General features: G+C 41.2%; 1 protein-coding gene across 3 annotated transcripts in view; it reads right to left on the reverse strand.

Moving 5' to 3' along the window:
* Nucleotides 1-7,597: 7,597 nt before the first annotated feature.
* The window catches only part of commd1.L (copper metabolism domain containing 1 L homeolog), a 49,943-nt gene continuing 40,293 nt past the window's right edge, over nucleotides 7,598-17,247 (reverse strand). For 2 of the 3 annotated variants that reach the window (XM_018262087.2, XM_018262085.2), the window contains exon 4: nucleotides 7,598-7,882. In XM_018262087.2, coding sequence (XP_018117576.1) covers nucleotides 7,778-7,882 — 105 coding nt within the window. In that variant the 3' untranslated portion in view covers nucleotides 7,598-7,777. 3 annotated transcript variants of the gene reach the window in all.

Genomic DNA, 17,247 nt, shown 5'->3' on the forward strand with positions numbered 1-17,247 from the left:
AGACCAGGCCATGGACCTCTTGGGGCTGTAGAGCCAGGAGAAAGTAAGAGAGAGTATATCCTATGATAATATTGGTGGAAGAACTAAGGATAGCCCTGCTAGTGGCATTCTCTGTATTATGGGACTAGTTGCACTTTGGGGTGAGATCAAGTGACCCCCTGTGGTTATATAATGATTACCAGAAGGTGTGACTTCTTTCTTGGGTGTTTTCTTGAGAAGATGTACGATGTAGACCAGGGTCAAGGCAGGTGGGTCCCAGGGATAGTAGCTGAGTAACAATTGACTGGAGAGTAGGTGTGATTTCAACCCCCCTACCACACACATTTGCCCACTCTGCATAGGACTTCAGTACTGGGAGCAAAGCCTGTGGTTTTAGTAAAAATAGTCTATTGGAATATACAAAAGAAATAGCATGGCATTAAGAAGGGCAAAATAATCTGATACATTTCTCAACATCCCCGAGAGGTGCTAAGGATAAAAAAAAAAAAAGATGTGAAAACGATGTGTTGTTAGTGCTTTATAACAAGTATGAGCTATATAGTCTTATTTATTTATTGCTTATGTTGAACACAGATGCGTATAGCACAATAATGAGGTTAAAGTAGCTGACATTTAAGCATTAGCATTCATTTCATATCCCTGTTTGAGAAGAGCCACTGAGCCACGGGTAGTGTTTATTATTCATGCTCATTTCTAACTTGTTACATTTGTTTGCTCTTTCTTATGATGCCTGAGAGGCTGCTCATATATTAAGTGCACAATAATAAGAGATTGTCTGCACTCTATTATCCAGCTATAAATGAGATTCACTCATGGTGTCAGGCAGGGAGGCATTATTCTGCTAATGGAGACAATTACCTTAGCAAAAGCCACAGTTGTCAGTGAAGTGTGTCACTCTCCTGCTGTTTGTATGTAACGGTCATTGATAGGTTGTGTCACACAAAGGGTTTTGTAAAGAGTACAGACACAGGATGCACATGAGTGAAGATATGCTTCTCTTTATACAGGTACAGGATCTGTTATCCAGAATGCTTGGGACCTGGGGTTTGCCGGATAACTGATCTTTCCATAATTTGGAGCTTTATACCTTCTCTACTAGAAAATAATGTAAAAATTAAAGTATTACTGTCATAGGACACACATCAGTTAATAGTGCAGCTCCAGCTGATTTCTGCACTAAAATCCGTTTCTCAAAAGAGCAAACAGATTTTTTATATTTAATTGTGAAATCTGACAAGGGGCTAGATATATTGTCAATTTCCCAGCTGCTCTCAGTCATGTGACTTGTGCTCTGATATACTTCAGACACTCTTTACTGCTGTACTGCAAGCTGTAGTGATATCACCCCCTCCCTACCCCCCAGCAGCCTAACAACAGAACAATGGGAAGGTAACCAGATAGCAGCTCCCTAAGACAAGATAACAACTGCCTGGTAGATCTAAAGCTGGACACAGACGCAAAGATCGGATCGTACGAATCAACGTAAGATCGGACTTTCCCATCTCCCGACCTGCCACTAACCATTCAGATCAAATAAAGGAGAAAAGAACAGATCAGCCGATGTTCTGCCCCTGACAGCAATCGTACGAAAGTTAAGTCCGACCAAAGCTAGTGACTCCCTCTGAAAATCGTACAATCGGTAATACATGCAGAGATGTTACCCGCAGCCGACAGAAATCTTTTAACCTGTCCGATCGACGGGATTCTCCACACACAGTCCGAAAATCGCACGAATCCTCGATTCATACAATCAGATCTTTGCGTCTATGGCCAGCTAAAGAACAACCCTCAATAGTAAAATCCAGGTCCCACTGCGACACATTCAGTTACATTAAGTAGGAGAAACAACAGCCTGCCAGAAAGCAGTTCCATCTTAAAGTGCTGGCTCTTTCTGAAAGCAGGGATTAATTATATCTTAGTTGGGATCAAATACAAGCTGTTTTATTATTATGGAGAATTTGAATTATTTGAATAAAATGGAGTATATGGGAGATAGGCTTTTCTTAATTCAGAGCTTTATGGATAATGGGTTTCCGGATAACAGATCCCATACCTGTACTGTGCTGTGTGACACCTACAAACCATGCTGGAACAAGCTCTAGAAATGGCCCTGTCTGCAGAATTGTAAGTGCCAGAAATTCTAGATACTGCCCTGAATCCTAACAAGATGTATTCAGATTTCACCAGATGCCAATGCACCCAATTTTCTTCTCTATTTATTTTATTAAAGGGATACTGTCATGGGAAAACATGTTTTTTTCAAAACGCATCAGTTAATAGTGCTGCTCCAGCAGAATTCTGCACTGAAATCCATTTCTCAAAAGAGCAAACAGATTTTTTTATATCCAATTTTGAAATCTGACATGGGGCTAGACATATTGGCAGTTTCCCAGCTGCCCCCAGTCATAGCCAGAGTAAAAACCGTTCCTATACAGGGTCAGAATATCAGAAGTCTTCTGGTAGCCCTAGCCTAGAAGAGTTCCTACCAGCCCTTTCTTATTTCCAACATAGGCCTGCGGCACAACCCACTGTGGCCCTATGAGGCCTGAGGCAGGGTAACTACACAGTGCTGAGGGGGTGGGGGATCTTGCAATTTGCACTGGGTTGGGCTTGTAAGTCTTTAGATAAGCCAAAAATAAGTCATGTTCTCATAATTTACTTTTAATAAGGGAATCTGAATGAAAGATATTCTTCTTTGATATCACTTTGTCCTTTAACTGCCTTGTATGTCCCTTGGGTTTGGAGAATTCATTAAAGGGAAGATTAGAGGCTGAAGAAATTAATTAAGACTGAAATGTAGATCTTTTTTGTGGCATATTTCAATCAGGGACCTGCACAGGCTATTGGCATAAATCAATGAGACCTTGAGAATGTTAAGTCTGGAAACAAAGACAAAGAAGAGGCCCCAGTCAGTATGAGAAATGGATTCAAAGACAGATATATCCCTAAAGGTCTATCTGCTGGGGGTGCAAGTGTTTTCCGGTCAAATTCCTGGGACTTGTGGGGCCATGGGCATAAGTAATTAAAGACTGTAGTTTAGAAGGATATACAGGTAGAGATTGTGGAATACAGGGGTAGTCCGGTAGGTATAGTAAGGACAACAAGGTCTATTGCAGGTGAGTAACTTCAGAGGAAGCAGATCATATGGTTGGAGGGGTGCCCAGTAAGTCCCTATTTAATGGGCAATTTCAATATATCTCGAAGTATAGGTCAACTTGCCAATGTTTTGGGGCTCTAAATGAAATAAGCTGTGGGGCCCAGTGACATCTAGTTACTCCACTGGTCTATTGGATTAGTAAATAAGAATATAATAATAATTTCCAAGATGTCATATTGAAACCCTTGAAAACAGACATAGCAATGTGAATAGTCTTTTTAGTCAAATATAAGGCCCTTAAAACTTGTGTTAAGAAAGTGGAACCATTTTGCACATATAAACTGTCCATCGTGCCCCTACTGGGCAGAGCCTGATTATACTCGCTCTAGTATCCTGCCCTATCAGTTGTAAGGATTCCATTACAGCTAGGAAAGCCAAATTCAGCAGCATCATTGTTTATAAAAATATGATGTTTAGAGAAATATGTTTATTCAGAAATACAATTTCATCCATAGACACCAATGAGACTTTGTTCTTCCTTGACCAAACATGGAAATGGTCTGCTTCACTTTACTGAGCAACACATGTTGAGCGGAGAGTCTCCCAGACATGGCTATATACTTGTTTTATTCAGCACGGAAATCTAATAAAACCCATTTCTAAATCTATAATGGATGACTACAAAGCTTGGCATTTATCTGGCTTAGAGAAAATGCACAGACAGAATGATTCATACGAGCTCCGGCCACTTGAGCGGGGCCCTAGTGCTGTAGAAGTGCATTAGTCTGGGTGGAGCTCAAGTGCTTGTTCAAGAGATGGGGCTTTAGGAGGGAATGCTCGCAGAAAGAGTGTGTAATTGTGAGCTGGAAGCACATTCATTCCAGAGATTTGACCATCAACGAGTGGGTCGGTTATCAAGAAAGTGCTCTTAATGCGATCAGAGTGGGTAGCAGGCATTTGCCAAGTGGCAGACAAGAGGGTGGCATGGAATCCAGTAGAGTGCTTGGAATGCTATTGAGAATAAATAACCTGAATGGGGCTGGAAACTCATTTTTGAAGGCAAGGTTGGAAATCAAAATCAAAGCTGGGAAAATCAGATCAGGCAAACAGAATTAATATATCATGTCATCTCCAGCTGTCATTTATCAAAGGGCATTATATAATAAGAATAATCCCATGCACACGACAAGACTCCCAACTGAGACCTTTAACAGAGGGGCTTGGATGATTTCTTAGCAGACATAATATCAAAGGCTATTGTGATACTAAACTCTATAATTAGTATAGATATGGGCATATAGGAATAATTGAAAGTAGGGAGGGGCGTGTGTATGGATGCTGGGTTTTCATTTGGAGGGGTTGAACTTGAACTATGTAACTATGTTTTTCTATGGAGATGCAGATGCTGAAAGGCAGGGGTTCACAAACGCTTTTAGGCCTTGAGGCACATTTAGATGTAAAAAGAGTTGGGGAGCAACACAAGCAGAAAAATGTTCCTGAGACTGTGATTGACTGGTCGCCACTTTGTGGACTGGCAGCCTACAGGAGGTTCTGTTTGGCATACACCTGGGTTTTATGCAACTTAAACTTGCCCCTAAAGCAGAAATTAAAAAATAATTTGCTGCTTTGAGGCTATCAAAAGCAACATCAAAGAGGTTGGTGCACAACCTGTTGCTCACAAGTCACTGGTTGGGGGGTGTAGGCCACAGCTTGGGTTCAGTTAAGGTTGCCCCTTTCCTGGGGTGTGTTACAGGGTAACATGACTTATTGGGGTATATTCTGCAGTTCTCTGGGCACTCATACCCACTGAAGAATCTATACTCCAGAGTATCAAGAGATGTACAGGATAGCCCATGTATGCTAAGTGCTAATGCAAATAATGCACCAGATGGAATAAAGATAGAATACAGGCAAAGCGATTCACTAAAGACATTGTGGTACAACAGGATAATGAAGTACATACACATGTACATCTAATTCCTATGGGTTACAGAAGAATAAGGGAGATATATTTAGCGGTGAACTTTTAATGATGCCCCTTGAGACTTCCAGCAGCTCCTTCTGGCCTCACCTGGTTACAACATCTCTCCTACCAGAGAAAAAGCAATTGGAGGAGACACTGAGTAAGATGAATGTGAGCCACAGAAATACAGCAAGGAGAAGCCGGATTTCAGCAACAATAAAGATTAATATTGTCCATGTTTGCATTTGTGGAAGGTAGAGTGTGAGGTGTGGGAAAAGGAGGTCAAGGAATGATAGAGGTGGGGAAATACTGGCAGTGAATCTTTAATTCTTGCTCAGGACTTTACTTGCACCTCCTATTCACTTTCTGCAGTTTAGAACACTTTAATCCAAAGGAAGAGAATAATAGGAAGATAGCCATGCCATATATTGCCCCTCGTACAGTATCTGCCAGCTTGTCCTACAGTCAGAAACTGACAAATATTGATGGCGACCTTTCAGCGTCTTATTGATGCCTGTTATTTATACATATGTATGTAGAGATGTGGTTAGTAAAGAGGAGGCAGTAACCCATAGCAACCAATCAAACATTTGCTTTCATTGTTCTACCTGCAGCTGGCTGGAAAAAAAAGCTAGTCATCAATTGGTTGTTATGGGTTACTGCCTGGGTGCACATTTTTCCCAGTGTTGATAATGGAGTCCCAGAGTTTAACTGAAGAAAACAGCAGATTTTTAAGGGGGTTATTAATCAAAGGTCGAATTTTAGATCTATGTGAGCTTTTTTAAACCTGGAATTAACTCACAACTCGAATGGTTTCTAATTTAAGAATACATTTTAATGTAAAAAACTGGATTCAGCGAGTTGAAGGTTAACAACCCAAAAACTTAAATTGATCAAGTTTTCAGTGAAAAAAAAACTTGGATCAATCGAGTTTTCTAGCAAAACCCACCGAAAAAAACATCATGGAGGCTATTAACATCTTCAAATGGTTCAAGGAACCTTCTCCATCGACTTCTACACAACCTCGACGGGTTTTAGATGATGTATTTTCAGACTCGAGCTATTTCCAGCTTCGAGGTATAATAATTTTTGAAAAATTTGAGTTGTGGGGGGGAAAAAATTTATTTTTTTGACCAAAAAAAATTTCCTTGAAATTTCTAATTTCATGGTAAACACAACTCAACCTTTTATAAATCTGACTCTTAGGGGGTTATTTATCAAAGGTCAAGCTGATTTTTACCCAAAAATGTTTTCGAGGGTATTTTTAAGTCAAAACTTGTTGAGGTCATGTAGAAGTCAATGGCAGAGGTCCCTTCAACCATTTGAAGATTTGTAGCCTTCATGATTTTTTCGGTGGGTTTCCCCTCAAAAACTCGAAGATCCTCTTCTCTATAGGCGAGTCCCTGCCGGCTGCTGTATCTCTTATGTTGGTTTTTATACAGGTACAACTGCCACAGGCCTAAACAGATATGGCCCACCAATTAGGGGTGTTGCTATATAATTTTGATTATAATTATAAAGGTATGAGACATGTTATCCAGAATGCTGGGTGTGTTCTGGATAATGGATCATTATGTAATTTGGATCCCCATACCTTAAGTCTACTAAAAAGTCATTAAAACATTAAATAAACCCAACAGGATTGTTTTGCCTCCAATAAGGATTAATTATATCTTAGTTTGGATCAAGTACAAGCTACTGTTTTATTATTACAGAGAAAAGGGAAATAATATAGGACAGGGATCCCCAACCTTTTGAACCCGTGAGCAAAATTCAGAAGTAAAAGGAGTTGGGGAGCAACACAAGCATGAAAAATTTTCTTGGTCAAATAAGTGCTGTGATTGGCCATTTGGTAACCCCCTATGTGGATTGTCAACCTACATTAAGACTCTGTTTGACAGTACACCAGGTTTTTATACAACCAAAACTTGCCTCCAAGCCTGGAATTCAAAAATAAGCAACTGCCACTGGCAGCAACATCCAAGGGGTTGGAGAGCAACATGTTACTCACGAGCTACTGGTTGGGGATTACTGCTATAGGAGATGGCCTTCCCATAATTCAGAACTTTTCTGGATAATGGGTTTTTGGATAACGGATCCCATACCCTGCTTTTAAAATGAGTCAGAAAATCTGCCTTTAAAGAAGAAGGAAAGGTAAAGTTGTTAGGAAACAGATTTATTACATCCACTTAACTTTTTGTATACTGTATAACAATGCCCCCGCCCCATGTTTCTGCTCTTATTTTATGACCTCTATTTCTTCCTTCGTATCATTTCAGTACTTCTCCGTGCCTTCTTCACTGCAGTTCTCCCGGACTAACCAGATGCACCCATATCATGTTGGCTTGGAACTGGGAAGGCATAATGGTGGGCTACAGCATGACCACTGGCTACTAGACATTTTCAGGCACTAAAGGGGTTATGTAATAAAAGGCACACACCTTATTGGTTGCTATGGGTTACTATTACTGGGCACACTTAGTGACTTATATTATGTATAGGGGTTTGAGGCAGAATCTTAATATAACAGAAAGAACTGCATGAGAAACAACGTTTTATTGAAAATGGTAGACATTGATCTTAAATATATGAAGATACTCATGGATATGTGTAAAATGCAGGCACTTGGATGGGATGAAGTACATTTATAAAGAAAAATCTGTTAGTCTTATTGCCAGAAATAAAGATATCGGATATTGCCTGAGGCCGAGTCTGGATCAGCTCTGGGTCAATGCGCTTATGGAGTCCTCCACCTCTGCCAGTTGCTTCAGCATCCGGTTTATCTTTGCTTCATTGAATTCCAAATACACAAATTCACTTTCCTGTAACAGAATACAAATGATTGACATATAATAAGGATATCATGTCCTCATTTTTACAGATACTCAGTACTGGTTGAAGTCAAACGTTAAGGACAAGGAGTGGCCTCAGATGCTATTAGGGCAAACGAATCTAGATCTTTTCTCCTCGTTTCTCTTAAAGGAATTGTTCAGTATAAAAATAAAAACTGGGTAAATAAGATAGGCTGTGCAAAATAAAACATGTGTCTAATATAGTTAGGCAAAAATGTAATGTATAAAGGCTGGAGTGACTGGATGTCTAACATAATAGCCAGAACACTACTTCCTGCTTTGAAGCTCTCTAACTCTTAGTTAGTCAGCAACTTGAAGGGGGGTCACATAATTGTTGAGTGAGTTGCAATTGATCCTCAGCATTCAGCTCAGATTCAAAAGCAACAGTTATGACCAGGGTTTGACTGGGCCGGCGGGACACCGGGAGAAAACCCGGTGGGCCCAGCCCTCATAAGCCCTGCCAGCTCACACCTGATCCCCACAGCTCGTGCTTCCAGACCTCCCCCGCCAGTGATCGTATGAAGAAATTATGTGTAGGTTTGCGTTGGGGGGAGGGAAGGGGAAAGAGGGAGATTTGCATCTGGGGCGGGGGGGGGGGGCCCTAATGTGGCAGGCCCGGTGAACCCAGACCACCCCCCCAGTCAGACGCTAGTTATGACCCATGTGCCCCCCTCAAGTCACTGATGTCTTACTGCCTGGTAACCAATCAGTGTAAACCAAGAGTGCTGCAAAGCAGGAAGTAGTGTTCTGGCTATTATGTTACACATCCAGTCACTCCAGTCTTTATATATTACATTTTTGGCTGACTAACTACTAATTTTTTTTCCTCATTTTACATGTTGTTTTGTCGTCCCACCTATATATTATGCATAATACATTTCCCTGATTTTACATTTTCCTGGATTTCACACCATTTTTTTCTGGTCCCCTGAAAAATGTTCTACTGTAAATTATTATTATTTTTGTACTGAACAATTCATTTAAACTACATAAGCTACCCCCACTTCCTCTACTTCTTCAGCCTGATTGAACACAGCCCCTGTTACTCTCTACATCTGCTGTGTCTCAGAACATTTTGAAGGAGACATACCTTCCCTCTAGGGTTTTTCATTCAGTGTCACAATACTTTATTGGTCAATCCCAATCACAAAAGAAAGGAATGAGATTTAAAAAACAGATGGATGAGGCATGAGTAAGGCTAGGGGCACACGGCGCGATTTCGCCGCGATTCTGCGCTGGGCGAGTTGTCGCTGCGTTTTTTAAGCCGAAATAGCTTTGCTAACTTTGGCGCTGGCGTCAATGCAAATCGCGGCGAAATCGCTGCGCTAATTCACACGCGGCGATTCTTTTTCTACTGTCGCCCGGAAACGCCCAGCGAGGCAACTTCGGACGACAATAGAAAACGAATCACCGCGTGTGAATTAGCGCAGCGATTTCGCCGCGATTTGCATTGACGCCAGCGCCAAAGTTAGCAAAGCTATTTCGGCTTAAAAAACGCAGCGACAACTCGCTTAGCGCAGAATCGCGGCGAAATCGCGCCGTGTGCCCCTACCCTAAATGTTTTGAGGCAAAGTGTGTGTGTGACTGTGGGGATGACATACTAACACTGGAGCCCACCAGACAGAGTCCTGCATCGGGTCGGGTACCTGCAAATCTGTCGGGACCCTGACGGAATCTACTTGATATCCGGCGGGTACCCAACCGTTGTGGGGTGGGCATTTAGGGAACAATAAAATAAAATCTACCTTTTTACGCTACATCACTTCTTATTTAATTGTCGTCACTTCCTGTTCAAGCAATGCATAATGCGGAAATTGGTTGGGTAGGTTTCCTTTGGTTTCAAAAAGAGGGTAAGCGGAAGTGTGTCGAGCTTAGGGTAAGCGGGTATGGATTGGGCACAGGTCTGGAAAAACAGACATGTGCAGGACTCACAATCTTTCCTTGAGAACATAAGCCATACAGCAAGGCCTAAGTTTATTTTGCATTTAGGTAGAGGAGAGCTTTTGTGGGTCAGACTCAATTTAGATTAGCCTCTACATTCAGGTGTAACAGCACTTTCCTTGATTTTCAGCTGAACACTGGCTGTGCAATATGGAACTGGCCCCATTTTTCTCCTGTAGCTGAATGAGCCAAGTACATTTTTCTTCTGAACGCTCTTACTTTATATAGCTGCAATACATCATTTGAAAACCCATTTGGGGACAAAGAAGAAGGGAGCAGGTGTTTAGAAAGGCAACTATTAGCCTACTTTTAGTTGTGTTCCTAAATCCTATGTACATGTTCAATATTGCTATGGACTCATTCCCTCCAACAGCCACAACATCTGTTAAAGTCATTACTTGCTGTGATATGCACCTAACTGGGTAAAAGAAAAGCAATATAATGGAATTTACAATTCCATTCTTTTTACTGCTTCTTAAAGGAGAAACAAACCCTTGCTACTAAAATACCCAACACCCCTTCCGTACATAGAGCCCCCCCAGCTAGGGTTGCCACCTGGCCAGTATTTCACCGGCCTGACTGGTAAAAACCATGCCTGACCCCAATTTTATGGGAAAAAAAATCTAAATATACAGGAAGGCCAGTATTTTTATCCCAAAAAAAGGTGGCAACCCTACCCCCAGCCTAGGTGCTACCTTTGCTAAATGCCCCTAACTCTTTACTTACCCCTCGGAGCAGATTCTGTCCAGAGTTCATAGGCGCCATAAACAGCCACTTCGGTAATCTTCGGTCTTCTTCCAGCGCTTCAGCAATTTCAGTGACTTTCAGCAGAAAACTGCTCCAACTGCGCATGCGCCGATACATCACTTACTTTCTGAAGATTACCGAAGAGAAGAAGATGGCTACCGTGAACTCCGATGCCCTGAATCTGCACTGAGGGGTAAGTAAAGAGTCAGGGGCATTTACCAGGGGTAACAGCTAGGTTGGGCAGGAGGTCTATGTAGGGTAGGGCGGTAGGGGATTTTAATAAAAAGGGTTTACGTCTCCTTTAAAACTATACTGACACATTCCTATGCAAATCCATGGGAACAAGTCAGTATTACTAGGAGTGTACGAGTGGAGGCAGCAACATCTTTCTGCCCAGATGTTCTTCTAAAACCCCTAAGCCCAGCGTTATTTACCTCATCAGATACTCCATCATGGCTTAAGATGACAAAAAAAATTGACTCATCAGATATGCAGGCTGAAACAATAGAATTCTACCTCCAATGATTCAGCAGTATCCCTTTGCTGATGTTTGGGAGCCTTCAAAGGCGCCTGATAAAAATTGCCTGATGGGTGAGTCGACCGATCCAAGCCTTTTGCGGATATCTGTTGTCTTGTCTATCACCATACACAGACCAAATATTTTATGAAACAAAGTTTCACCTTTTGGGTGTATTTGCCCTTTATATCCAGAGCACAACTACATGATACCAGGCTGCTTACATTAATCAGGTAATTGTTTTACCCTTGCAGAAAAAGAGCTGACACAATCAAGCGGTCGGAATGAAAGAAAACACACAAATCCTATAACGGGAAACTAATCTGAAGAATAAACCCCCATCCTTTTAAAATAAGAAACGGCCCTTTGTTGTGCTCAGGTAGAGAAAAATACCTGATTAGCGCTATAGTGAAATGAGCCAGGAAAGATTAGCGCTCAGAGCGACTAGTCTTTTCTTTATAGATTAGAAAGAACGTGGAACCTGGCAGGTGAGCAGCTTTATTATTATACTTTATTTCAATACATTATTAACATTAGTCCCTGACCCCTTGGAGCTTGCAGTCTAATCACATTCACATGTCTCACACACACTCGCCTCAATTTAATTAAAAGTCAATTAACTTGTTGGGTTTTGGGGGGGTTTTATCAGGAATCCTAAGCAGATAAGCTCTGTAGAACATAATAGTGTTATATATAACCTGTGCCATATAACCATACCTCCCAACATTTTGGAAGTAAAAAGAGTGACAAAAATTTTTTTTCCCGCACGTAGCGCAGCAATTTTTTTGACCACACCCCTTTCTGTGGCCACCCCCCCTAATTATCATGTTTGTTTTACAAAATTTGGCAGGTTATGAAAGTTGAAAATATTTCTCCTTATCTAAACTGTGTTTTTGTGTCTCAAAATTGTTGCAAAGTATCTTATTTGACCTGTTAGCTGTTCTGGGATCTCTGCTAAAAGCCAATTAAGTGAGAAACTTTGTTTCTTTTTCTGGCTGTTCAGTGCAGAGAAAAGAGGGACTTTCCAGTACAAATGAGGGACTGCGGGTTGAGCTGTCAAAAGAGGGACTGTCCCTCTGAAAAAGGGAGAGTTGGGAGGTATGATATAACCTTTTTTCATTTTCCGCCATTGCTACACAGCAGCTTGTTTATATGAACAATAGTAGTGTTTCTGCCACAAACACATCAGTTTTACCAGTGCAGGGCAACATTAGATGATATTTTCATTACTTTAAAACACTTACATTTTTTGTTGTTACTGTTCCTTTAACTTCCCAAGAGTCCCAAGTGGGGGGAGGGACATTCTGCGCATGCAAATAAAACCATCCCACTAAGAAAGGACATTTCTATATACATCCTACTGACCTTTGTGTCGTTAGGAATAGTGACCGATATTAAAGTGCAGCAATATAATAGAGACATAGTGCATAATGCAGGGTTTCTCTTTAATAATCTAGGTCAGTGGACAGAAGTGTTGTTGGCTTAGTGTGAATCGTGCAGCAAGCCTGGACAAGCTGGATAAAAATATCAGAGCACAAGGATTTTCCCTGTTAATTGAGGGGGGGGGGAGTAGAAAATAAGAACATAGAGTACAGAGAACTGGGAGAGTTGGGATGGGTGCTCACACTTTGCCATTTACCCCCTGCAGAGCTGACATAATTATATAGAGACGGTCACAATAACAGAAAGGTAAAATTCATTATAAATGTGGGTTTATGAAAGGCCGTGTCTACAGTGCAGCTTAAAGGGGTGGTTCACCTTCACGTTAACTTTTAACATGTTATATAATGGCCAATTCTAAGCAACTGTTCAATTGGCCTTCATTATTTATTTTTATAGTTTTTTTTTTTAATATTTGCCTTCTTCTTCTGACTCTTTCCAGCTTTCAAACGGGGGTCACTGACCCCATCTAAAAAACAAATGTTCTTTAAGGCTACAAATGTATTGTTATTGCTACTTTTTTTTAAACTGACAAGTTTTATTGAGTTCAGTTATGCATAAATCAGGCTATCCGTGGCACACGGTATCCTGTTAGTAATTGTCACATTATACAGTGCAGAAAAAAGAAAGGGGGAGAAAGAGAAAAAGAAAGAAGAAAAAAAAAAAGAGGGGGTGGAAGATCAGAGATAAGAGGGGAAGGACATACTGTTAGCATACAATGTAAAAAATAACAGTCGTAAGGCGGTGGGGTATCTATAATGGCACATTTAGGAGGGAGTCTGGACGTGGGAGTTATCGATAGCCAACTAGTATAGTCTGCATCATGAGTGCAGGGCTTGGAAAAGCTGAGAGCCGTTTTCATGAGCTAGCCATGGAAGCCATATTTTGTCAAAGGCCGCCATATCATTCTTCAAAGTGTAAGTAAGCTTCTCATTAGCGGCAATGCAAATTATCTTTGCCTTGAGAGAACCCAGAGGTATTCCTGTTTTTTTCCAATTATCTGCTATGATAAGCCTCGCCGCCATCAAAATATGTTGACTTAATCTGTGGGCCGAATTGGTATAGTTGTGTGGCTTCCTGCCCAATAAAAGTACCATAGGATCCTTTGGGAAAGTAGTATGGAGGACTCTGGATAAGAGGTGAAGAACAGCATCCCAAAATTGTGAAACAGCCTTGCAGGACCACCATATATGTAATAACGTTCCTGGGTCTGGACAGCCCCGAAAGCATTGTGGATTGCATGAAGGATATAGGTCTCGTGGGGACTAGATAGGTCCTATGGAGTAATTTAATAGATGTCTCATTTACGGTCACACAGGTGCTCCCTTTGTGCGCTGTAAGACTGCAATGGGCGTTAGAGGTTTCCCATACCTGGTCAGCGATTGAAGTGTGTAAATTCCCTTGGTGGCCCACCAAGTCATTGCCCGCTTTGATTGCCCTACAGGAAAGTCTTGGTTATTCGCCAAGGGCGTTAAGGGAGATGGGGAAGACATCAGGCCAAATCTCCTCCTTGAAGCCGTCCACAGATGTAGCATTTCTTTAGTTAGCGGAGAGGCATTGGAAATATTATGATACGGTATCTTTGATAACCATATCAATTGTTGCGAGAGATATGGGTACAGTAAATCATCCTCCATCTGAACCCAAAGTGGTGCAAAGGGTGTTATTGCTACTTTTATTTACTAATCTTTATATTCGGGCCTCTCCTATTCATATTCCAGTCTCTTATTCAGCTCAATACATGGGTGCTAGAATAGCACCCTAGCAACCAGACAGCCAAAATTGGAAACTGGAGAGCTGCTGGGGAAAAAAAAGCAAAATAGCGCAAAAACCACAAATGATAAAACATGAAAACCAATTGCAAATTTTCTCAGAATATCACTCTCTACATCACACTAAAATTTAAATTAAAGGTGAACAACCCTCCCATCAATGGTGTCACATATGACAAAAGCATAGTAAATTGGTCCCACTCAATAATAATTTAGTGGCGAAACCCGGGATTGAACAAAGACTCAGCCCAGCAACGACCAAAGGAAAAAGAGAAATATTTAGACACCTGCCTGTGCAAAATCTCATTACCAAGCTCAGGGACAGTTTGCAACATCTACCACAGAGGTTGGACACTGATTATAGGGCTCACACTTGGCTCACAGTCACATAGGTTGAAGTCAGGCCCGGACTGGCAGTCTGTGGGTTGTGGCAAATGCCAGAGGGGCTGCTTTAAGATAGACAGTCACTGTTTAGTGGGCCGATGAAGGGCTGTTTGGGCCTCTCTGTACTTGGAATACAAGGGCCTATTTTGACTCCCATTCCTGACCTGGCTGAGGTCAGCGTTTTGTGCAACCCAGTCAAGTTCTTCCAGTCCCCTTAAAGGAGGAACAAACCCTTAATTAAAACAAACTCTACCCCCTATAGACCCCTTCCCCCCCAGGCAAATGCCCCCAACTCTTTACTTACCCCTCCTGTCCAGCGGAGTTCAAGGGTGCCATCTTCTTCTCTTCAGTAATCTTCAGAATGAGACAGTCGAAGCGGCGCATGCACAGTTGGAGCAACTTTCTGTTACAAGACAACTTCGCATGCACCGAGACTCACGAAAATTGCCGAAGCGCTGGTTTAATTCCGAAGATTACCAAGTGGCTGAAGATGGCGCGTGAACTCCGCTGGACAGAATCTGAGCGGAGGGGTAAATAAGAGACTAAGGGGCATTTGCCCGGGGGGGCAGCTAGGCTGAAGGGTAGGAGGGGGGTCTATGTAGGGTAGAGGGGTAGGTTTTTTTTTTTCAAGGGTTTGTTTCTCCTTTAACAAAGCCATTGTGTAGATACCTTGGTTTCTGCTTAGGAACATTATTGTGCGGAAACAGGAGACTTCCACAAACTAGGAGGCATGGAATAGACAAGAGCGTCATTTTATGACTTAGTGTTTCAATGGAACCATAGCCCCAGCCCAAACAATGAAAGACTTCCCCAGATCTCTATTTCTCTTCCATCCAACTTTAGAGTTGATTCAGGCAAGTAGCGGTTCTCCTGTCATACCCCAAACCCAGAGTAGTCCATGGCCCTAACAGTATGCAGTAAGCAAAGAATCACCAGCTCCCCCACGCCTCTTCTGCTGCTCGTTCATGCTCAGTACAGAGGGCCCACACCCTCCCATTATCCTATACAAGACAAAATAATGGGGTGGTTCACCTTTGAGTTAACTTTTAGTATAATGTAGAGGGTGATATTCTGAGACAATTTGCAATTGGTTTTCATTTTTTTATGATTTAAGATTTATTCAGCAGCTCTCCAGTTTGCACGTCAAGCAATCTGGTAGCTAGGGTCCAAATTACCCTAGCAACCATTCACTGATTTGAATAAGAGACTGGAATTTGAATAGGATGGACGTTACTAGAAAGAAGATGAGAAATAAAAAGTAGCAATAATAATACATTTGTAGCCTTAAAGAGCATTTGCTTTTTAGATGGGGTCAGCGATGCCCATTTGAAAGCTGGAAAGAGTCAAAAGAAGAAGGCAGATAATTAAAAAACTATAAATAAATAAATAATGAAGGCCTATTGAAAAGTTGCTTAGAATTGGCAATTCTACAACATAATAAAGGTTAACTTAAAGGTGAACCACCCCTTTAACTCATACGCCATTCCGGCTGGCATTTGTGATTGTGTATAGTGTTAGGCTTGTGTGTCTGCTCTCTGATCCTCCTAATTCTAATAAATGCTTCTTGTGCTGATAATGCTTCCAAAGATTGATTGGAACTCAGCGAGTGCAACTGAGGAGATATTAGGAGGGTTGTTTGTACACTTTTGGCTACATAAAGTGTCCCAACACTGCAGACTATACAGGTATGGGACCTGTTATCCAGAATGGTCAGGACCTGGGGTTTCCCAGATAACCGGTCTTTCTCCTAATTTGGAAAATCATACCTTAAGGGGCAGATTCGAATTTTGAGCTATTTTTTGTGTACTTCGAATAGTCCAAATTCGATTTCAATTTGATACAATCTTAGAAAATTTGAATATCGAAATTAATCATGTGCTGTCTCTTTAAAAAATGGACTGCAACCATTCGCCATCTAAAACCTGCCGAATTGCTGTTTTAGCCTATGGGAGACCTCCTAGAACCTATTTGAAGTCAATTGGTGGACTTTGAAAAATCTATGGTTTTTTGGGAAAAAACTTTGAATCGAATTCGATCAACCTATTCGATCAAAAATAGACCAATTCAACCAAAAAAAACAAAACTTTGACTTAATTTCGGTTGGTCTTTTTGAATTCGAATTTCGAAGTTTTTTCAATTTGAGATTTGACCCTTGATAAATATGCCCCTAAGTCTACTAAAATCATGTTAACCTTTAAATAAACCCAATAGGCTGGTTTTGCTTCCAATAAGGTTAATTATATCTTAGTTTGATCAAGTATAAGCTACTGTTTTATTATTACAGAAAAAAAGGAAATACATTTTTAAACATTTGGATTATTTGAATAAAATGGAGTCTATGGGAGGCAGCTTTTCTGTAATTCAGAGCTTTCTGGATAATGGATTACCGGATAACGGAACCCATACCTGTATTATATAATTTGGTCAATGTAAACCTATCCGTATTATACGACATGAGTGTATGCTGTCTTGCATCATTAATAAGACAATTATTAATGGAAAGACAATTTATAGTGTATGTATGTATGCCATTG

Source organism: Xenopus laevis, chromosome 5L (genome assembly GCF_017654675.1).
Source record: "Xenopus laevis strain J_2021 chromosome 5L, Xenopus_laevis_v10.1, whole genome shotgun sequence".
NCBI classification, from domain to species: Eukaryota; Metazoa; Chordata; class Amphibia; order Anura; family Pipidae; genus Xenopus; species Xenopus laevis.